General features: G+C 40.0%; 2 protein-coding genes across 2 annotated transcripts in view; one reads left to right on the top strand and one right to left on the bottom strand.

Moving 5' to 3' along the window:
• LOC139733670 (uncharacterized) overlaps window positions 1-5,109 on the top strand; it is a 42,153-nt gene extending 37,044 nt beyond the window's left edge. Inside the window, exons 22-25 of the mRNA XM_071644518.1 lie at window positions 415-618; window positions 1,671-1,755; window positions 2,329-2,526; window positions 3,574-5,109. Of these exons, the coding sequence (XP_071500619.1) occupies window positions 415-618; window positions 1,671-1,755; window positions 2,329-2,526; window positions 3,574-5,109 (2,023 nt within the window). The remainder of the gene's footprint in view (window positions 1-414; window positions 619-1,670; window positions 1,756-2,328; window positions 2,527-3,573) is intronic.
• A 13,119-nt stretch (window positions 5,110-18,228) lies between these two features.
• On the bottom strand, window positions 18,229-21,464 carry LOC139733776 (uncharacterized). Its single transcript, XM_071644616.1, has 2 exons — window positions 20,406-21,464; window positions 18,229-18,309 (listed from the first exon to the last, which is right to left on the bottom strand). Exons 1-2 carry the CDS (start codon window positions 21,462-21,464, stop codon window positions 18,229-18,231), a joined length of 1,140 nt encoding a protein of 379 aa, XP_071500717.1.
• Between the last annotated feature and the right edge of the window lie 287 nt (window positions 21,465-21,751).

Below are 21,751 nucleotides of genomic sequence, written 5' to 3' on the forward strand. Positions count from 1 at the left end.
ATGAAATGTTGTTTGGCGGGGGTATAACCAGTCGCTGTAGCGACATTTCTAGTTATCTATGTTTTTAGCTAGCTATCCTATCTTTGTTGTAATGTATTGAATATGTGACCCTGCATCACTGATGCAAAGTTGTTCACAAGTTGATTTTTCCGGTAGGCTTGAAAATGTGTCAATTTAGGGTATCAGTGTTGATCTCCTTATTTTGGGCATTCGAGACAGAGTACCTCTTTTTCCATTCATATCTGAAGCTTGGAATTAGAAATTGATTTGATTTTTTCTATTTTGTGTTCAGTGGTTTTAAGGCTAAGAGGCTTCGTTTGAGACCTGGCCTATGTTCCAATCTTGTCCAGCAATATATTGTTGTTTTTGTAATGCAAATTCACATATGTAAATGTATACATTGCTCCCTCCCAGAAATCTGCATGGCATGGCTCCTGTGCAGCTAGCCTCGACCAGAGCCACACGGTATGAGGAGCTTCCCTCGGGGAGCCATCTCCTGCAGAAGATCTACACACCCAGGGCAGCTGCATCTCTCCAGTGGCTGGAAAGAGGCTACTGGCAGGCAGTCTACGGAGAGCTGGATGTAGTGGGTCTAGTGGTCTCTGTCGAGGAGGCAAAGTATGATGCAATCCCTTGATGTAGTAATTGTGTGTGATGATGATATTATGATATGATGATGATGTTGAGGGTGATAATGTTGAGTGTGATGATGTTGAGGGTGATGATGATGATGTTGATGATAATGATGATGATGATGATGTTCAGGATGATGATGATGGTGTTGAGTGTGATGATGTTGCTACTGATGATGATATGTGTTGTTCATAACAAAAGTGATGAAGATGATGATACATTGTAAGATGATAAGAAGGTGAAGGCCATAATAGTGAATATGATGCTTATAGCAGTGATTTTGATGATGCTGATGCTGATTGATAATAACAAAATGAGTTATAGTGAAGATGTTGATTATGAAAGGGTGATCATGACTGATAGTGATGATGATGATGGTACTTGGTGGTGAAAAAAAAAATGTAATTAAGGTGGTGAGTAAGGTTGGTATGATCAGCAAGACAATGATAGTGTTTGAAATTTTGAAGGTGATTGTGCATGCAGTGATGTTGATGATGGTGGCAGTGGTAGTGGTTGGTAGTTGCAGGTGGCAGTGCTTGCAGTGATGATGATATTAATGATAGTTGTAATGACAAGAAAGATAATGAAGGTACTGAGGCACGTTGTAGGGGTGATTTAGGTGGTGGTAATGGTAGAGATCGTGATAATGAAGGCGGGAGAACCTATCACAGTAATGATTTTAATGACGTTGATGGTAATAATGACCATCATTATAATGTGACTGGGAAGGTGGTGATGCTAGCAGTGATGATTTGATGACTGTGACGGTAATGATGCCTGTGAAGATAAATGATCAAATGGCCGAGTTACAGTAATATGACAGAGAAAGAAGGTCACCAAATGCAATTTGGGGATATTATTTACGAGGTTGATATTCAAGAAACTATGTGACTGGTGATGAAAATTCACCAATGACAATGTAAGCACTTGAACTTTGATTGTGTTAATCAAGCTAATGTATAGAATATCATTAATACAGCCAGAATATGAAACTGTGTCAGGAAGAAATTGTGTTCACTATATTGTTCTTCTTACAGGCCTGTTGGTTCTCATGGTCACATTGTGTACCTTGCAGATGAGGATGGCTGTCTCATGGCAATCAAATTCTGGGCAGGACTAAAGGTAGGAAAGCGGTCTGTATTTTCTCAATTCCTCACGCCCCCCCCCCCCCCCCCCCACCCAAACACACACACACACAAAATGATTCAATTTTTTTCGTATGTACATTAGACTGTATCATTTTGGCAGTGAATTTTGTTTTCATGTTAAGTTTTAGGTACACTACAAAGCTCTTAGAATTAATTGCAAAAGAGCAAGGCAGAGCCACCAACGATGTGGCAGATGGTAGAAAATACTGCCACTTGATATCTTTTACACTTGTTATGTCAAGGATGCCATACACAGTATGTTTTGTAGCTGTTTATCTTTCACCTGGTTGACCATTTTCCATGCATGTGATGACCCAAATAGATTAAAACAAAACAAATGAAAGTGAAGAACAAGGCAAACCTGTTCCAAAGGCAGAGCTTTATAGGGAAATCAACTGATTATCTGATTTTGATTAACATGATGACAGCTGAGAACAGCGTATGCCTGCAAGGCTTCATTGAGATACAGCATGGTATACCAAAAGTGTTTCACCAACACTGTGAAGTCAACTTTGTCCGTTTTCTTGTTTTGCCTGTGTTTGACCAGTCACTCCATCTGGATGACCTGCTGAAACCTGGAACCTTCATCGCAGCCAGTAACCTCCAGTACTGCCAGCCTTCCTCACAAGGTGCGGCCAGAGTTCCCCTCCCCCTGGCCACTGCCTCGGACTACTCATCATTCACGCTCAATCCAAGAGCACACCACCTTCAGTCAGCTCTTCTACAGACGAGGAGGCTTATCAAGGTTTGCATATTACCTTTCCAATGCATCCCTCGATGCGTGTACTGGAGGATGCTGTTGATATAGCAGTGTTTATGCTGCCGCCACTGCCTTGTCACATTTGTGTGTAGGATGCTGGCCACGTTTCTTGATGGATTTTATTTGAAATTTGGTATGGAGGTGTATCTTAAGCTAGCCACCTATAACTTTTGGTTGTAGTTGTCAAAGACTGCCACCTGTTATATTTTTACAATTTATATGAAAATTGCCTCCATCATGGTGAAATTTACACTCCTAATGTTTCTGGTAATGCTACTTCTAGTGTTCCATGTTTTATGGTCAATAGTCATACACAATAGTTTGGTGGGTGTCTTGTGTACGCCATACAGATGGCAGTTTTTGACAGATATTGTTGCACTTTTGAACTGGGGTGTATGGTGATCAAATCTAGACTCCCGTTTTTATTCATGCTGCCCTCACTGTTCCTTGTTTTATAGGGTTAGTGGTCATATTTAGGCTGCTGACTTGTGTACACTCTGTCAGCCACACTTTTTGACTACTTTGTTTTTCTTTGGTACACAGGTCTATTATGGTATATGCTTGTAGTTTGTTCCAGAACTTTAGTTTGTTCTGTTCCTACATGTTTGTAAGTAATTATTTCTAATGAACAATTATGACCTTAAACAACTTTTTTTTTTTCAGTACTGCAGGAAACCAGTACAATTATATGTTATAAGCCATTGATGGAGTGATTGATGTTTTTCAGAAGAGGTAAATGTATAAGGTTCAAGTTCAATGTTCCTGAGATTGTAATGAAAGAAACAAAGAAATTTGATCAGACTTTCTACCATAAGTGATGATAAGAGGGAAAAAAAAATTGTGATTTTCTTCATAGTTACTCTACTATGCTGCAGAATTTGTGTTCAAGAGGATGCTACTGTAAGTGAGCATGTGAAAGCTAGACAAGAATAGAATCATTATCATCTGTGTTCTAGTTACGATGCGAAGGATTCCATTATACATGGATATTAATGTAGTTTTGTGTATGCTCTGCATTTCTTCTTTAAATAGGATGTCTCAGCATTTCTGGAAGCGATGAGAAGGAAGCTTGAGAGTCTGAAAACTGTCTCTTCCAACTACACAAGTCAACCAAATTCTGCCAGTAGGTACCCTTCATCGACCCTGACAAGAAGCAGAATGGCTACTCCACTTGCCAGACAAGTCACCCAGGCCAGGGTGACCAGGAACCGGTCTGTCACCCCAAACAGCCTTGCAGCTAGATTTCAGACACCCCAGGGGCAAGGTTACCAGACAATGATGGCCCGTTCTTGTCCGAAGAACTTCCCACATGGTCACTGGTCTCGCCCGGCCCCAGAGGCAGAGCAGCAAGTCCTCTCTGGTGCAGCGGGAAGGGTTTCTGGAGTCGGAACTGCTGTACCCAGGTCAGCAGTAGCAGAAGTCGAAGTCTCCCCGAGGGTAGCCGCCCAGCAGGTGGAGGCAGCCAGGCGGTCCCAGCTCCTCTCTCGCATCCCATCCCCTCCTCCCCTCGCTCCACTTCCCTGCCCCAGCAAATCCTCTGCAGTGAGGCAAGGTTTCAAGACTCCTCTGAGGCACTGCACCAGCGCAGCAACAAAAGCCGGGCCGGCAGGCATGCTGAGGAAGCGGCTCCGGGATGAACTGGGAGATGATGCGCAAGATACCTCTCAGCCTTGCACAATGGAAGAAACCAAGCTCGTTGGAGACGGAAGCACTGAAACCAAAAAGCAGAGAATTGAAGATGGTGAATGCAGGACGCGAAACCCAGACACTGAGTCATCCCGAAGAAGTGAGGAGGAGACCACAGGCATCACCAAAGAAGTTGATGCGTTTGACAGCCACCAAGACTTGGCATCTGGACAGGGGGTGTCCCCACTTGATGAAATGCTCGAGCTGTCTGCATCAGGCATCAGGGAGCTGGAGATGAGCTGGTCCCAGTCTCAGGTGGCATCTGAACCTGTTCGTTCAGAAGCAGATGAGACAAGTATGCACTGTACGAACGTACCCACCCACTGTGAGAAAAACTCTGAACAACTAGATGTCATCCATGAAGAAACTGAGGTGCATGGTGGACTTGAGATCCCATCTGCAGAACACTCTGCACACCAAGCTGGTATGCCATCTACTATTCTGGAGCACCCTCGATTCACCCTCCCCTCTCGTGGTGATGTCGATCCCTCTGATCACACCAGTCTAGCCCAATCTGATGGGATGGATCAGTCAGCTAACCCAACTGATCCAAAACTCATCACTGGCCAGTCAGTTGATGAACAAGTGACTGTAGCTCATTCACTACAAGACAAAGAAGCAGCAGCCCCCAACCCTTTCACCGACCAATCAGATAGCTGCAATACCACTACTGCAGACGAGCAACAAAAGATGACTGTGCCTAGTGGCAATGCACAAACTTCTGTCTCTAAGCCAACCAGAAGGAAGACACTGAGTCGTCGCAGTAGAAAGAGCCTGCTCCCTGTGGAGTTGATCGTGATTCCGGACGAAGAGAGTCCGTCCTCCCAGCCAAAGCGTTCTTCCAGGCTGCGAGGTCAGCTCAAGAAAAATTATAAAGTCTAGATAGTGAGACAAGCTGCATGGTGCGGTTCATGTACACATGTATTATGTATGGTGCTTTCTCTGATGTCAGTCTGCTACAGATCGTTGCTATGTTGCAAGCTGTGGGACGAAGCTGTTTCACCAAAGAAACATTAGACCCGTTTGAATATGATGTTCAACTTACGTGATGAAATATATTTTCACTGAATTGATTTTGGATTTCTGGCTTTGCAGGACAGAAGAGTTTTACCGAGTTAGATCCTCCATTATCAAGTATGAGTTTTGTAGAATGATCATGATGAAATATTGTATACTATGTCAATATTTTGTTACTGTCTTTTCTACATTGCTCATACACACCTTTGTTCAGTAACTCTTTTCAAACATGGCAGGTTATTAAAAAAAAAGTGACTCAAAGGCACTAGCCAATAGGAAATAAAAATTTAGAAAAGTGTGTGACGGGTCAGTCATCAGTTTGGCAAGATAGTATTATGTCACGCTTTACCAGTTCATCATGCTGTTTATTCAAGAAGTTGTAGTCAATGCTTCAGAAGTGATGCGAATTGCTGAGCACTCGAGAGGAACACTTCTATTTGAGCTTGCACATGACCCTAGCAATTGGCATGTAACATTTGCCTCTTAAAACACAATTCATTAGCTTGTGATACAAAACTTATCATTTACTTCAGTACTAATGTACGTTTTTTGTGAGCGTTATTTCTTAGCAAATGCAATTATCTCCAATCTGCAGTAAATCTTAATGTATTCTTTTATCTTAGATGAGCTATCTGTGTGGAGATTATTGTTGATGTTCACCTGTTGAGGGTCGATGTGTATGGAAAATGCATGTTGTAGCGAAAATCAAACTGTCCTCAATGGGTTAATGACTGTGAGTACATTTGAGCAAGTCGGTCATTTATATAAGCTGATGTTCTTTAAAGTGGCATCATATATTTCAACAATTATTGTATATATACTTTCACTTTGAATTGTTCAAACACCAAGGTGTTGAAATTTTGAGGTCACAAAAACATTGTGAACATTGAAGAATGTCCTTTGAGTGAAGAGTATGAGATCACTTGTCTGCAAACATTCCTAACTCATTCTACTGCATCACGTAGTAAATTAACTTTATTGAGTCTTAACCCTTACTAGGCCGGGGGGGCCTCCGAGGCCCCCCCCCCCAACATTTCACGCCATGTATCGCTATCGTGAAAAGCTATCGCCGTGGCGTTTCATGACTTTTTTCTTTCGAGTCTCCTGCATCTTTTGACACCAAATTTGCAATACCCGGGCGCGCGGTTCCGAAGTTGCGCATAAATATGCACGTGCATGTCGGACCAAAAATTGCTCAAAAATGTGAATTCGTTTACAATTTCAATGCAAACTATGTTTACAGGCAAATTTCATAAAAGCATGATTATTTGGGGGTTTTATTTATTAAAATCAATTTATAACATATTTTCTTGTTCGGAACGATGTCGCGGACAAATTTCATCGAAAAAACAATGAAAAACATAAAGTCGAAAAACAATGAAATACATACGAATTAAAAAAAACAGTAAAATACTTAGGAAATTTTTTCTGATTGCGCAATTTTTTTCTCTTACATTTGCTAAGGACACTAAAAAAAATATTTACACAAAAAATGTGCCTGTTTTGAGCTTTATTTAGTGATTTATACCCAATTGTCTGATTTCATGCATCATTATGCATAAATTAGCATAATTTAGTGTAAATGATAATTTTTGAAAAAATTACTTTCATGGTACTTTAGATTACATCATAGGCAATGTGTGTGCCAATTTTCGTCGCGATAGCGCGGTCGATGGCCGAGATCTGGAGGGGGGCCTGGGAGGCCCCCCCCCCCAGCTCTATCATTTACCTAAATAGCCCGGCCTAGTTAGGGTTAAATGACTAGCTGAAGAAGGAAAGAAGTGTTATTCTGGGCTTCCATGTTTATGATAATGTGCATGCATATAGAATTTGCACAAGTATAAATCATTACAATAAATTTTTGTAAGGACATGTTTGTTATGAGTCAGTTTTGTAACTCAGTTGTATGCAGAAGATGTGTATGAAAACCCTACAGCATTGAATGTGACAATGCATTTTATCTGAGTTTCGTTTTGGAAGGAATGACAAATTAATTGTGAAAGTTTATTCAAGTCGAGTGTAAATGTCCAAAGAGGCAGTTACCATTACAAAGTGTTTTCAATAAGTGCAGTCAAACCTGTCTTAGCGACCACCTTTATATATATACAACTGTATAGCCACCTTCTGTATACGGCCGCTATAAAAACACTTCCCTCTGAGAGAAAAAGCATGTTAAAGAACCTAGCTATAGCAGCCACCTGTCTATAAAAGCCACTTTTTCATCTCCCTTGGGTGACTGCTATAGACAGGTTTGACTGTATTTGCATTCAATTCGCCATTTATGATTTGCATCTACAAAGAGAATTCAAACTTGCATGATTGCTGTGCGGATAAAAGTATAATTAAGTTGGGCATTGGTGTTACTCCTAGGGACTACTTAATGTGCCAAATGAATGATGGTAAGGTGCAATTACAGTTAAAGTTAAATAAATTCAAATGTTTTTCGGTTTTTTTAACTACATGTAAATAGGTTCATTTTGTTGACAAAGTGAGACTATGTTTAAAAAAACAGAAACTTATTCCATACATCAGTTAATGATCATCATTGATTGCCTCAATGATTAACCCCATATTACTTTCAGTGCCAAATACAGTATTTAGTTTTTACAATGTACTTGCATTTACTTCATTGTCCTTTCATTACTGTAATGAATAGAGACAGCTGATGTGCATTTAGTCATTGTTAAATGTGTAGTCACTTACATGTAATGTAGATCCTAATGACATTGATTTGGTGTTTGTAATGTAACCGTTTATACAAATGTATTCACAATCCAAGTATTCACTAATACGTGTATAACTGAAATGTACCCAGTCAGTGTAGCAGGGTAAAAGTGTAGATCTTGGATTTGTCCTGATTAGCTAACCTCATTGTAGTATTGGTGTTTAACATACACTTTATATAGTAATTAACAGTCATCCATGGCGGAGTTCAGTGGTATGAGAGATATCGCCTTAGAAACATATGCTGTAGGTCCATCTACTCAAAGGAACTCGAAAGAACTGTTACGTAACTCTGAGTATGATACTGTAACAGGAGAACTGCACTCAAAAAAGGATTTCTTTTGTTAGGTTTCTTATTTACACTGTTCCACGTCATAATAATGTGCAAGGGATATTACATTCAACAGATAAGAAAATTCTTTCACCTTAATGTGTCCAATGTTAACATAAACTGTCCTGGAATTGTAGTACAGTACTCTCCGCATAATCGGGTAGGCACGAACAGAGCGTTTCTTACCCGATTAAGCGGAGTACCCGTTTAACAGAAGAATACGTCTCATTCACAATATGACACACACAATGTGTATGTACATGCATTGTACACTGCACCAAACACCTACACTATTATGCTTAACTAACATGCGTGCTTATACATACGTGTTGTACCTGACACTTGCTCAGTCACGAACAACACTTGCTCAGTCACGAACAATAATTTACACTCTTTTTATGGATATACAATGTATATGTCTTCGGAAAACTTTGTCGTTTGACTATAGACTCATCGCTATTATGCAGGCGTTTTCCGAAATGAACACGTCTCTTAGTGTCCACTAGTCACGTAGAACGTCGGGTTACTTTTCGAGAAGGGCATACTGGAGAAAAAACAAAATTATGGAGCTGGTGCATTGCCTGATTTTCGTTGCAAACTTCTCGTATTGTAAATGTTGTTGCGGAGCAAGGGAGGTAGCGCAAGTGTGTTCAACTCCTGTCTGTCTATGCAATTGTGAGTGCCAGCTACATGTTTAATGTTCGTTTACGTGGGGCAAGTTGGTACTGGTACATGTGTTTTCATGTTTAATCACTCCCCAAATGATCGTCTTCTTTGCAAATTAAGCAGAGAATGCCATTAGCCGTGGAAAATTTGACATTCATAATTTCTTAAAGTGTTATATCTGCGATAAAATGTGGGTAGAAATTAGATTAGAAGAAAATTATTTACCCATTTATGCGGAGAGGCAACCCGATTATCAGGTAATTTTAATGTGCATTGGAACTGATTTTGACATTACTACCCAATTAAACGGAGTACCCGTTTAAGCGATACCCGATTACGCGGAGAGTACTGTACCAGGTTTGCATGACATTGATGATGATAAGACATGGTGAAGAGCTATACAAGGTTGTAGCCTGTTAATGTTTCTTCCAGCTGTTGAAATGCTAAGATAATATTATGCTGAGTACAATACTGTATTACAGGTTGCCCTATGACAGACTATGGTGTAATACATTATTACGGCTCAAAATGTTGTATGTTGCTGGATTACTTTACAGTACAATGAAAAGCCGCAAAGCCAGTTACCGAATCACAAATATAACTAAGTTTATGTCATGTCATAAAATTGCAGAAAGTATCCTTCATGTTTATATGCATGATACTGTATATTAAAATTGGTGAGGAAACTGACACCTTGATTTTTTTGATTAATCAGAATCATCCAAAATTTCCTATATTCGGGTCTTTTCTTTGTTGTCCTGTGCTATAAAACAAACATGTAGATTGACATGAGTGAAGGATGCAGGCATAACCGGTGGAACCATTCAGGATGTTATGCATGATGTTATGGTGTCATGATGTTATGGATGTTACATGTATTGATTATCTAAACTTTACCTAATGATTGACTGTTAACCCTAATCCCATTGGGTTTTTTGAGGGACTTGGGGGGGGGGGGGGCTTTTTGGCCCTCCCTTCAGATCTAGGTCGTGGATCACGAAATCCTTGCGAAAATTTGCACTAAGGTAGAGGCCAATGTAATCTACAAGACTGTATAGTCAGATTTTTCAAATTTTGATTTATGTATTTTATAATAATTTATGCAAACAAAAATTTGTTGCCTATAAATCAAAAAATGTAACTCCAAGACTTTAAATTTTTGGTGAACATATTATTTTCAATATCTTCATCAATAATATTGAAGCAAAAATTCGGCTTCATAATTATTTCTTATGTATTTCATTGTTTATTGAATTTCTTATGTATTTCTTTGTTTTTTACTTTTCGGTGTTTTTTTTTCGTCAAAATTTGTCACAGAAACTTTTTAAAGCATAATCAAGCTAAAATAAATCATGAGCCATTGGAAATAAAGATATTTTATTTGTATATGAATTAATTGTAAAAACACAATTTACATTGGATTTGTACACAAAATCATGTTATTGAGCAATTTTTGGGTCGACGAATTTTTTTCAAAGGGGCGTGGCTTCAAAACGGTATGCCCGGGAGCGACACATTTGGTCTCAAAAGTTGCGCGATACTTGAAAGAAAAAAGTCATAAAATGTCTCGGCGAGAGCATCACACGTTGCGGAATAATCACGCGAAACGTCGGATGGGGGGGCAAATCCCCCCCCCCCCCCCCCCCCCCGGTGGGAATAGGGTTAAGTAGTCACTTAGCAACTCCTCACACTTGACGGCCTTGGGACCAATATTTGTGACAAGAATGAGCTTGGAGCGATTGCAGTTCCTAGTTCCTAATTCAGCACCATGACTAAACAGTATGTACACTCAGTAAAAATAAAAAAGAAAGTAATCTCTTTTTCCACCACATATTTTTCATAGATAATTTTGATAAAAATCATTGTGTCACATAGTAAAGGTTATTTAAATACAGCTATCAACCTGGTAGGTTAATACAAAGGGAAATTTTACACATGAGTAAACATTTGTTTTTGTCGTCCAAGGCACAAAAGTAAAAATTGCAGAAATTGACATTTTGTCATTGATTTGCAAATGCCCTTCATGATAGCAATGAAAAGAAAAGACCAATTTGACATAATGAGGGACATGAATGAATAGCAAAAACCAGTTTTTGTTCCCTTGTATCTCTTTATATCCTCAAAAACAAAGTGGGAAACTAAAGGGGAAAAGACATGTTGAATCAAACTTCAAATGACATGGGGAGCAAGCTGCAAAGGTGATAACATGGACAGAATTTCTTATTTCATTCTTTTAATTTAGGAATTTAAGAATTCATAAGACAAATTCAAAAACCAAATATCATTTTCAATTTTCTTAATTTAACGTAGCATTTCAAATTTCTACCCTTTTTGTTGTACATATACGTGTATTACCTCTTTAATGCCATTTGAATTTGGAATTTTCTTTATCATTGGGGGCTGTAAACACAGGGATCATAGGATGATTTTTGCAAATTAATTTTTGTTTCCTTTTGTGTTGAATTGTCTTGTTCTCATTGTTATATGGAAGAGCATACATGAATGACAACTTGTCCATTTTTGGAATTTTTACTTTTGTGCCATGGAAGAGAAAAACGAATGTGTTCACTCTTGCGTAAAGATTTCATTCTTATTGACCTACCAGTTCGATAGAAATTAAATTACCTCTAATATGGTATACAAAACATTAATATATAGCCAAATATTCTATGAGAAATATGAACTTGAAAAGTGTTTACTTTCTTTTTTTATTTTTTTTTGCTGAATGTATACAGCTGTACTATATAGTATAGATCAAGATAACTTGACGATTGTCTCCTTTCCTCTAACTTTTGCGATATTGGACCGTATTTTGAAGGTATACATTTTACTCTTATTATACATAACAAGTATAAGTATGACAAGAAGTCATACTCTTATTGTTCTGTGTGCTCATTCATTAGCCATAATAAGTTTATGAAAAACAATCGATATAAATTTGTTTTGTAACTTGACACAACCAAGACGGTTCAACCAATGGGAGTTGATTACAAAAATGGTCTCATTCCCTTTTATCCCATGTAAATGATGCCGCCACTCAAAAATATTTGAAGTACAAACTTGTGCCCAACTGGATCTGCCCCACAGATAGGAAGACAATGGATTCACATCTTATTGCATAATGACCAGTCACTCTCTAAGAAATATACATGTCTTAATGATGCTTATTTTTCGCCATCCCTTCCTATAAAAGCTGAGCAGTAGATAATGGCTAAGCCCGGGGGATGTGCGAATAGAAATTGTGGAAATAATGCTGAAATAAAAATCAATATTACTCGTTTGTATATGACACGTCTGAACACTAATCAAACATCAATTTATAAAGAACTAAATAATTGTGTACTTGAAAAAGATTATACCATATCAGCTTCATTTGTCAGAAATAATCAGAAAAGTGACAAAATCGGCTTTAAATTCCAGGGTACAATTTCAAACAGTTTCACTTCAAGCAGCTAGATTTACACTTTTGGACATATTTTTGGACAGGTTTGACTTTGTTTTATATTCGTGATTAGATGAAGTTTCATTAAATTAATACTTTACACGTGTATATAAACAAGCAATGTATACCCGATGTTATATTTATACAAAAGATAAGTCTTCAGATTGCTCAGAAAGATGGCAGTAAGATGTGCTAACCAGGATCTACTACATATGGACATTCATCGCTCGTTAATTACTGTAATTCATGCACCCGTTTCTGCCAAAAGCGTAACAAAAAAAAAAAAAAAAAAAAATGTGAACATGTTTTTCTGCTTTGATCTCATCATCACCGCCGACAGCCGGCCGTGATAAAAACAAGGCATCATCATTAAGAGATCCTTCTCGGCATTGAGTGAGAAGGGTTGGCTCAAATTGTACAAAGCTCAAATAAGACCGACTCTTGAATACAGTATGGACTTCTACTGTCAAGAATGAGGAAGCATCTCCTTGAGAACGTACCACAGAGGGCAATAGGACTGCTCCCCCACCTTCGTCATCTGGAATATACAGAGCGACTGAAAATCCTCAAGTTACACACCCTTGCATACAGAAAGCTGCAACAAGGGTTTAGCTCATTCGGATCTTCAGAATCATAAAGTGAATAGAGCCAGATCGTAGCCAGTGTGCGCATGAGCAGAAAAAGGTAATTTGTACTAACAGGCATGATGGTTTTTTAATTCAGTGAGATAAGCATTTGTGATGTGATGATTATTTATGTTATCCTTACAAATGGTACTTGCAAGCACATCTACCCGACAGCAGGCCTGGTATTTTGGCAAGATTAACAAAATAAGTTTGTTAAAGCACGCAACGCAAAAACAAAGAAATTGATGCTTCCTCAAGTTGACGGACCATTCTGGTCACCCCTGGTCTGAGCAAATTCATTCTTTGTTTGAACATGGATTCCATAAATTTTTACGTCGGGCACGCTTACGGTATGCATTCATTTTTGTCACTTTCAAAACAAGTGAAGTGCATAGCCAACCGAGAAAAAAAAGAAGGCCATTATTTTGTACTAATGTGCATGTGAGCTAATTACGAAGTGGCTTATTCTTCGAGTTGGTTGAAAGCAGCAAGACCAGAAGCCACGACTTGAAACTAAAGAAACCGAGAATCAGACGGCAGCTCAGACAAAATGCTTCTGCCGTAAGAAGCATTTACAACTGGAATGCTCTGCCAGAAGAAATAGTCACAGCCCCAAGCGTTAATCAGTTCAAGTCTATACTCGAAAGACACTGGAGAAGCCACCCACGTAAAAGACATGCCATGGAAACACCTGTGACGAGGGGCACATAAGCAGCAGATGCTTTACCAGGTACGTCTTTACACCAAGTAAACCCAAGTAACTAAGACGGCACATTGCGAAACCTACAAGCTACATGCGCAAAAGTTAAACTCTCTTGAGAAAAGAACATGTGCAGTTCTGGTTCCATGTCCTTTGCTCCTGCGACAATTGCATTCATGAAATATTTGCACGCTATTGAAAGCCAAACATACAATTCTACTCACGAACATAACTCTAACTCGATCTAATCCTAATCCTAACATCCAACTAAACCTTAAACCCTATCATAACCCTAGCCCTAAATTTAAGTCCTTGGAGAAAATAAGACCGGAGCAATTGCAGCAGGAACAAGATAATGTTGTGTTACCGCAGTTGTGCCTATATTTTAAAATCACCGCTTAGCCTAAGCAATGTCACTTGCGAAATTATTTTCTTCTACGCATATAGTTTTAGATTTCTCGAATCTCCGTCTTGCTTTTCTTCTCCCGGCTTGCTGGCGGTGACGATCATGGGATCAAAGCAGTGAAGCATGCCAAAAATATATTTGCGGCGCTTTTGAGATGTACGGGTTCATGAATTAATTAACGATACGATGAATGTCCATGTGTATTATAGGTCCATGGTCTAAATACCAACTTAGCATGCGTGTCCACATGTGTCCAATTCAGTAATTACCCATTTTATGACACAAATTTTGTCATGTTTTGAGGTTTGCTGCTCCCCGTCATTGGTGTCTATTCAAGAGTGTACAATTGAGTCTAAAAAGGTACCTCAGCCAAATAAAACCGAAATGAGGGAAACGATTCTTTTGTCAGAAACGAAGCACGATTTTACAACCGTCACTAGCTATGTTCAGATGGGGGCAGTTTTGGTCGGAGTAACTTCGGAGGAAGGGTCGGAGGAAGCCTGGTCGGAATAACTTCGGAGGAAAGGTCGGAGTAGAGCCCGTCTGAACAAGGTCGTGGTAACTTCCTCCGGTCGGAGGAACTTACCACGACCTCTTCCTCCGACCAAGATACTCTTGAGTTTTCTCAGGAGTATCCCGCTACCACGACTAACCGGTCGGAGTAAATTGCCCGTTCGGACAAGCCCTCGGAGTATCTCTGCACTTGCATACCTTACGACGTAAGTAAAACTTCCGGGGTCAAATAGCAATGTTGACATTTTGCGAGTACACGTGCACGTGTAGTGCAATTCTAACCTAGTCGATCGCGACGAAGAAGCTATAGCGCTCAGAAATTTCCATCAAGAAGAATGGAGAAGACAATGCCGCTGGTTAAAAAAAAAAACAATCGTATTCGTATGGTCGACGTGCGCGGCGCTACCACTTCCGGAAGTTACACCGACCCTTCATGGTGATCCCCGCGAAGGCCGTGGTAAATTGGTCAGAGATTCTTCCCACGACCGTCGTGTGGACACAGGGTCGTGGTAAGATAAGCATAAATTTTAATTTTAATTGCTGCGCCATAAAATTTTACTCTGAATAGAATACGTCTGAACATGGCTATTGTCCAAACGCCTTGAGGAATGTACTCATTAAGATGCACATAGTCAGGTGGCGACAGTGACGATGGGACCAAAGAAAGACCTCCGTTCATAGTTCATAAGTTTCGTATGCCATGGTTAGGCACTTTCACTCGTTTTCAAAGCGGCGCAATGCATAGGGCTTGCCCGACGTAACACTGTAGAATTCATCAATTGCTCAGTAGAAGAATGAACTTACACAGAACAATAGGCGTTTTTCACATCAGCCCGATAAAAATCCAAGCTCGAGATATTTTTCGCAGAAAATAGTCAGCAAAATAGCGCGCTATTTCGAAACATCGGGCTGATGTGAAAACGCCTAATGCCTACAATGGTCCGTCATTAACGCCTAGGGAATTCAAAACATCCACTTCATTACTGTACATTGAATGTAATGAAAAACTTTCTATTGATAGGGCCTACTGCCAAATATCAAGGAGGTTCAACAGCTGGCTTTTCAAACAGCTGTCTATTTTCTATACGTGCACAAAAGAATTCCACATGTGCGTTTATTTGTGCCTTTGATGATTGGGTTTCGATGCTGCCGTCTTGTCTGAGGAAAATTTAGATTGATTTTGAGCGCTAGTAATGTTGGGTATATTTTTGTTTGTTTATTTATCAAAGAAAATGAAATTTCACCTAATTAAAAAGCATATAAAACAAAAGTCGATCCCGTCCAGAAATATATGTAAAAGTGTAAATCTGAGCATTATGTTGTGAAAGTACTTGAAACTTTAGGCCTACCTTCACTGGAAATTTTATAATTTCTTCCACTCAACTCCCGACAGATGAAATGATACGGTTTAACGACTTTCAGGTACATTACTACATTAATTTGTCAGGTGTGCCAGGACAAGCAAAGTCGAATAAATTTGATTTTTATTTCAGCAATCTTTGCGCAATTTCTATACGCGCATTCCCTTGTTTTTACCATTATGTACCATTATGTTGACTACATATCAGGCAGTGCAATGCTTATTTCACCTGACTTTACCAATACTGACATTACGACAGGCGAGAAAGTTGTCATTTTTAGGGGGTGAGCTGCTTGGGTGCAGAGAAAAATGAAACATAAGATTCTTACTAATATTTAAAAAGATTTAATTTTTAAAAAAATGAAGAATTAGTGAGTCATAAATCTATTCACATCAGTAAAAGTCAACATAGAATGGACGTCAGGGGCCCCTTTAAGAAGCGAACTTTCCCCCACATTCCCGAGGGTAGCATATCAGTTTCTAATTCGTCTATGGTTGGCCTGTTTCAAAATTGTATGTTCTTAGCATTGCTCGTCTCCACTTCCTCCTTTCCCCTTCCAACAAATGCACGTCTGGCTTACGAAAATAACATGTCCTCCCCCCCCCCCCCCCCCCCCCCCCCCCCCCTCCTGACCTCTTTTCTTTTCTTTTTGCGCTTTTAATGTTGCGCGTTTGAATCCGCACGGATCTTCATCCTCGCGTGCATTAAGGTAAACTCGAGCGGTTCCTTTCAATAATCGGCATATTTTTCGCGCTGTATTAGGCAGCGCCACACGTTAGAAAGCTCTTCGACTGTTTAGATGGCCGCTTTTGACGGGAGCGAAGGTCACCACGCAATCCTTATTTCCCTCGTCCTGAGGAGCGTGCACGGATCTTGTCTGGTTGGGATCGTTTGTTTCATGCAGTGTAAAATACTGACGTTTGGATGGTATAAGAATTGAAAGTATATGCTTCGACTGCATGGAGTCTTAATTTGTTTACTCAACCAGGACAGTTCAAATGATCACATCTGCCGAGATGCTACAAGAATGTAACTGTAAAACAAAAGAAAAAAAAACAGGGCAGAAGCATGATTATGAAAGAGTATTATCTTAGCGTTTCCCGTATCTTCTCGTAGCAGAAGTAAACCTGATGTATGTGTTGAGTCTCTTTCCCTCCCTCTCTTCGCAGCAGCCATCTGTTGAGGAGATTAAGAGAGCTTTTCTAAAACGGCATACAAATTGTAATTATAGGGTCATTCCAGCCTCTCTCATCCCTAATTGGTTCATCTTTTGTCGGCAATATTTACCACATTGTGAAGAAAAATTGTCCCTTCCCCCAATTTCTCGTCATTCCCCTGTGTGTGGGCGAGCGGGCGGCTCGCATTCCGTAAGGCCTGAGAGCCGCCGTTGGCACACGAGGAAAAGTACATATTTTTGAAGGATACGATAATATTGACCGATCGGGTTTATTCTCGTCTTGTCGGACCGCAACAAACTTAACGTTCGCCCCCAAGAAACTGAAATCCCTGTCCCACCCATACCCCTTTTGCGTTTGCCTCCCTCGCGCTTGTGAAGTCGTCGTGTTACAAAGTCCCCGGACATAAGGCGGAGAACACGGGGTACAAAGCTTACAGGAGTTTACCCTTGATACGATGCCGTCCCCGTACCGCTCACGCGAGTATTGGTTGTTTCTCTGCTGGTTCAATAGTCACGAAAGCTGATATCTTCGGCCAATACTGCGAGATGTACGGAACAAGCAAAATTGTATAGAGTTATTGTTTTGTGCTCTTTTTCTTTTCATTAGTTTTTTCCGTTGACCAGAGATCGGAGATTATTATCAAACACAGAACCACTCTAAATCACAGACCGCCACCTGTCCTTAGTTAGTCTCCTCTCTCGGGTTGGAATCATTCTGATTCGAAGTGCACGGTGATATCAATGCCGCATGAACCTAGACAAGATGATCCTTTCCAGAAAGCCGAAAGTTGCTGGACTTCACTTTTCACTCTTCTTTCACCTTTTTTTTCACTTTTTAAAACTATGTCATACGTTTATTTAAATTTTGTGACATACAGCCTCAACAATTCTCATGATATCGCGCTCTTCAGATTCAAGTCGTACTTTACACCCCTTTTAAACAACAAAAAGCGTCTAATTTGTAAAACTTATTTACTGAAGAAAACAAGTTTTCAGAATCCCAAAGCAGCCACAAAGTACTACATTTTCCAGGGTGGCCTAATCAGTGTTAACACTGTTCTTCCTAAGGGCCTTGCCACTATCATCACCCCAGCCTTTTGTCAAGTGCAATTTGTACACCTGGGTCAACAGAGGCGGGCAGGAATCAAACTTATACAGAATCGCTTGAAGAGTACGGAGAACCCTTCACCTTTAAGTACTTCCACTGTGAAATCGGCTAAAATCATTTTTATATTGTTCATGGATGACGTCAAGGATCTCTCAAAGGAGGCTGTTTTTTTAAAAGAAACTATACTACCAACTTTTTTTTCAGCAGTTTCTTTAAAAAAAAAAGGAAATCCAGGCGATTTTTATAACTTACATCATGTAGTACATAAATCGAACGGTTACCGCGTAATGTAAGGAGCAAACACAACATTGCCTGGCAGGTTTCAGGTAAACTGCTAGAACGCCTGTATTTTGTCTTTTGAAAGTTTAGAGATAATTTGTTGCCTTATATCCACAGCATGGCATTTTTTATTGTTTACAAAATAATATGGACTTCTCTACGAGAATAAATGAGATTACAATCATCGGAAAACAAGATGAAAGAAAATCGAAAGAACTGTTACAAGTTAGTGTTTGATACCAAGTATAAAACAGGGCCTAGATTTTGTCTTGGGGTACTCAACAAGAATGACACGCATCGTAGTTTGTCATCGCAGTTTAACGACTTATCGTAGATGAATCATTGTCGTAGAACAGAAATAAACTATTGTCTATTAGATAGGTATATTTTCCTGAAACACCTCAGGGCCTTTCCACGAAAGCCATGATGATGCAACTTGTGGAGTAAAATTTCTGAGTTGATAGTGTTAAAGGCCTTTGAGAAGTCCCCGAGTATGCCTGTTGTATGTGAAAACTTGTCTAATGAGGTGGTTACCTTTTCTTTTAATGTCATAACACCATGAGTAATACTGTATTTTTGTAGAAACCCAAACTTACAAATCATTTAAGGGATCAGAGAATATAATTCACAGGGGCTGATCCACGAATTCCGTAAAGAGGCGGGGGACGCAAAAAATAATAATAATAATAATTCTAGTGCCACTTCCGGGTTTAATCAGCTGACAAGTTCCCCCTTCCCCCCCCCCCCCAAAAAAAAAAGAGGCTCCCGTGCAAATATTTGTTTTTGTTTTTTTTTTCTCGTTTCTCGTGCCACTTCCGGGTTCCATCGGTTGACAAGCGAAAAAAAAAACAACAACGGCTTCAGCGTAATTTTCTGGTGCCACTACAATCAGCTGACAAAGATATATGGTCTCTTAAAAAATTAAAGGGAGAGCATGCGCCCCCTTTTACTTTTTTTATTGCTTTTATTTAAAAAAATAAAGGGTGTGCCCCCACCCCCCCCCCCACCCCCAGCCCCGATCCGCCACTGATTCAGGAATAGATTAGTGCTGACAGTCTTTGAAAAGCCGGTTAACAATGAAATTGGTCTGTAATTTTATATCATATCCATCTCCTTTTCTAAATGTTGGAACGACTTTTACAACCTTTATGGCAGAAGACGCCACACTATAGCGTGAGTGACAAATTATGAAAGAGAGGGTTTACAGTGTAATAAATTTCATTTTCATAAGATAATTTCCACTTGTATCATTGTGGACACAGATTTCGTTTTCATTTGTTAGACTTGAAACGTAATCTATAATCTCTTCACTGTACGAATAGGAGTAAACAGTATGGTGTTCAGATTTGGTAACCAAAATTAGTGAAATTGCTTATTGGAGGGATGTATATGTTCTAAGCGAAATTAATTTTTAGAGAAGAAAAATAATCATTACAAGTATATTCGATATTCGAGGAAGATCCTCATTTGAAGTTACCCTCATTTAATCTTGGAAGCATTACACTTATTTTCAGCAGTATTACAAAGACAATTTTTCATCATCTTACTAGTACCTTCATGTCATTTCTTCAATAAGCTCTTCTGGTTTGTGAAGTAATTTCTTTTCTATTCTCAAAATGTTGTGATCGTGTTCTCATAAGAAGTAAAATATTCTTTGACCAGTCCTTATGAATATTCAAATTAGAAAATCAAAGATTAGTTGAATCAAGAAACTGGAAATAAACTCACTGTTGCGACGTTTCGCCAATTATCAATTGGCTTCTTCGGGCGAATGAAGCTCCCGATGATGGAATGGCCCTTAAATAGTGCGAGATTGTGCAGAGCGCACTGGACCTTGTCCAGCGCGCGAAAGACGGCTTGGGATCTTGCGAACGGCCCGGTCCCACGCGTGCGATAAATTGAAGCGGAGACCTCCTCTCTTGTTAAGTGTAGGTCTCTCCACACGTTCCCAAATGGCTTCCTTGACGCCCCTCTCAAACCACTTGGATTCTCTATCCAGAATAATCACTTGATTGGTGTTGAACGAATGTTTGCTGGCATTGATGTGTGTGTATACTGCTGAATCCGGGATGCTTTCTGAGTTGCTGGGTCTTCTGTGTTGGTTCATGCGAGCTTTTAGTGATTGTTGTGTCTCCCCTATGTAGAAATCATGGCAATCCTCCTGGGCACATCGGATGCCATAGACTACGTTTCTCTGTTTTTCTTTGGCGACTCGGTCCTTGACGTGAACTAATCTCTGCCTTAATGTGTTGTGGGGCTTGAAGGCAGTAGTGATGCCCTGTTTCTGAAACAGCCTTTTGATCTTGTCCGACAGATCATGCACGTACGGGATAGTGATGGTGACTTTCCGTCCCTGTGTACCATAGGTTCTCTGTGTGTTCTTGCTTTGTCGTTTCGGGGTGTCTGCTTTAGAGAATGCCCAGTCTGGGTATCCACATCCAGCCAGGGCGTTTTTGATGTTGGTCTTTTCTTTTTCGACCTCCGGTGGACTGTGAACTATGGTGTCTGCTCTGTGGAAGAGGGTCCTGATGACTGCAAGTTTGTGAACCAAGGGGTGATGTGACTGGAAATTAAGATACTGGTCCGTATGGGTCGGTTTCCTGTACACTGAAGTGGAGAGGGTACCATTTGAATCGACGTGGACCTCAACATCTAGGAATGCCAGATGTCCATCCTTGCATGTTTCTTGTGTAAAGGAAATGTGCTTGTCCAAGGAGTTGATATGACCAAAGAAAGACGCACTCTCTTCGTCATGGAGGATGACAAAAGTGTCATCCACGTAGCGGAGCCAGATACGTGGTTTGTGTCCAGAGTAGGTACTCAGTGCTGTGGCCTCAAACTCTTGCATGTAGATGTTGGCCACTATGGGAGAAACTGGTGAACCCATAGCACATCCATGTTGTTGTATGTAGTTCGCAAGATCCCAAGCCGTCTTTCGCGCGCTGGACAAGGTCCAGTGCGCTCTGCACAATCTCGCACTATTTAAGGGCCATTCCATCATCGGGAGCTTCATTCGCCCGAAGAAGCCAATTGATAATTGGCGAAACGTCGCAACAGTGAGTTTATTTCCAGTTTCTTGATTCAACTAATCTTTGATCTTGTACTTCGACTGGATGAATGAGAAGAATTTACATCAGTCTATTCAAATTAGAAGTTGGCGATGCAATTATGCAG

Source organism: Diadema antillarum, unplaced genomic scaffold (assembly GCF_040938485.1).
Source record: "Diadema antillarum isolate AM-2024a unplaced genomic scaffold, OU_Dant_1.0 scf00000003, whole genome shotgun sequence".
Taxonomy (NCBI): Eukaryota; Metazoa; Echinodermata; class Echinoidea; order Diadematoida; family Diadematidae; genus Diadema; species Diadema antillarum.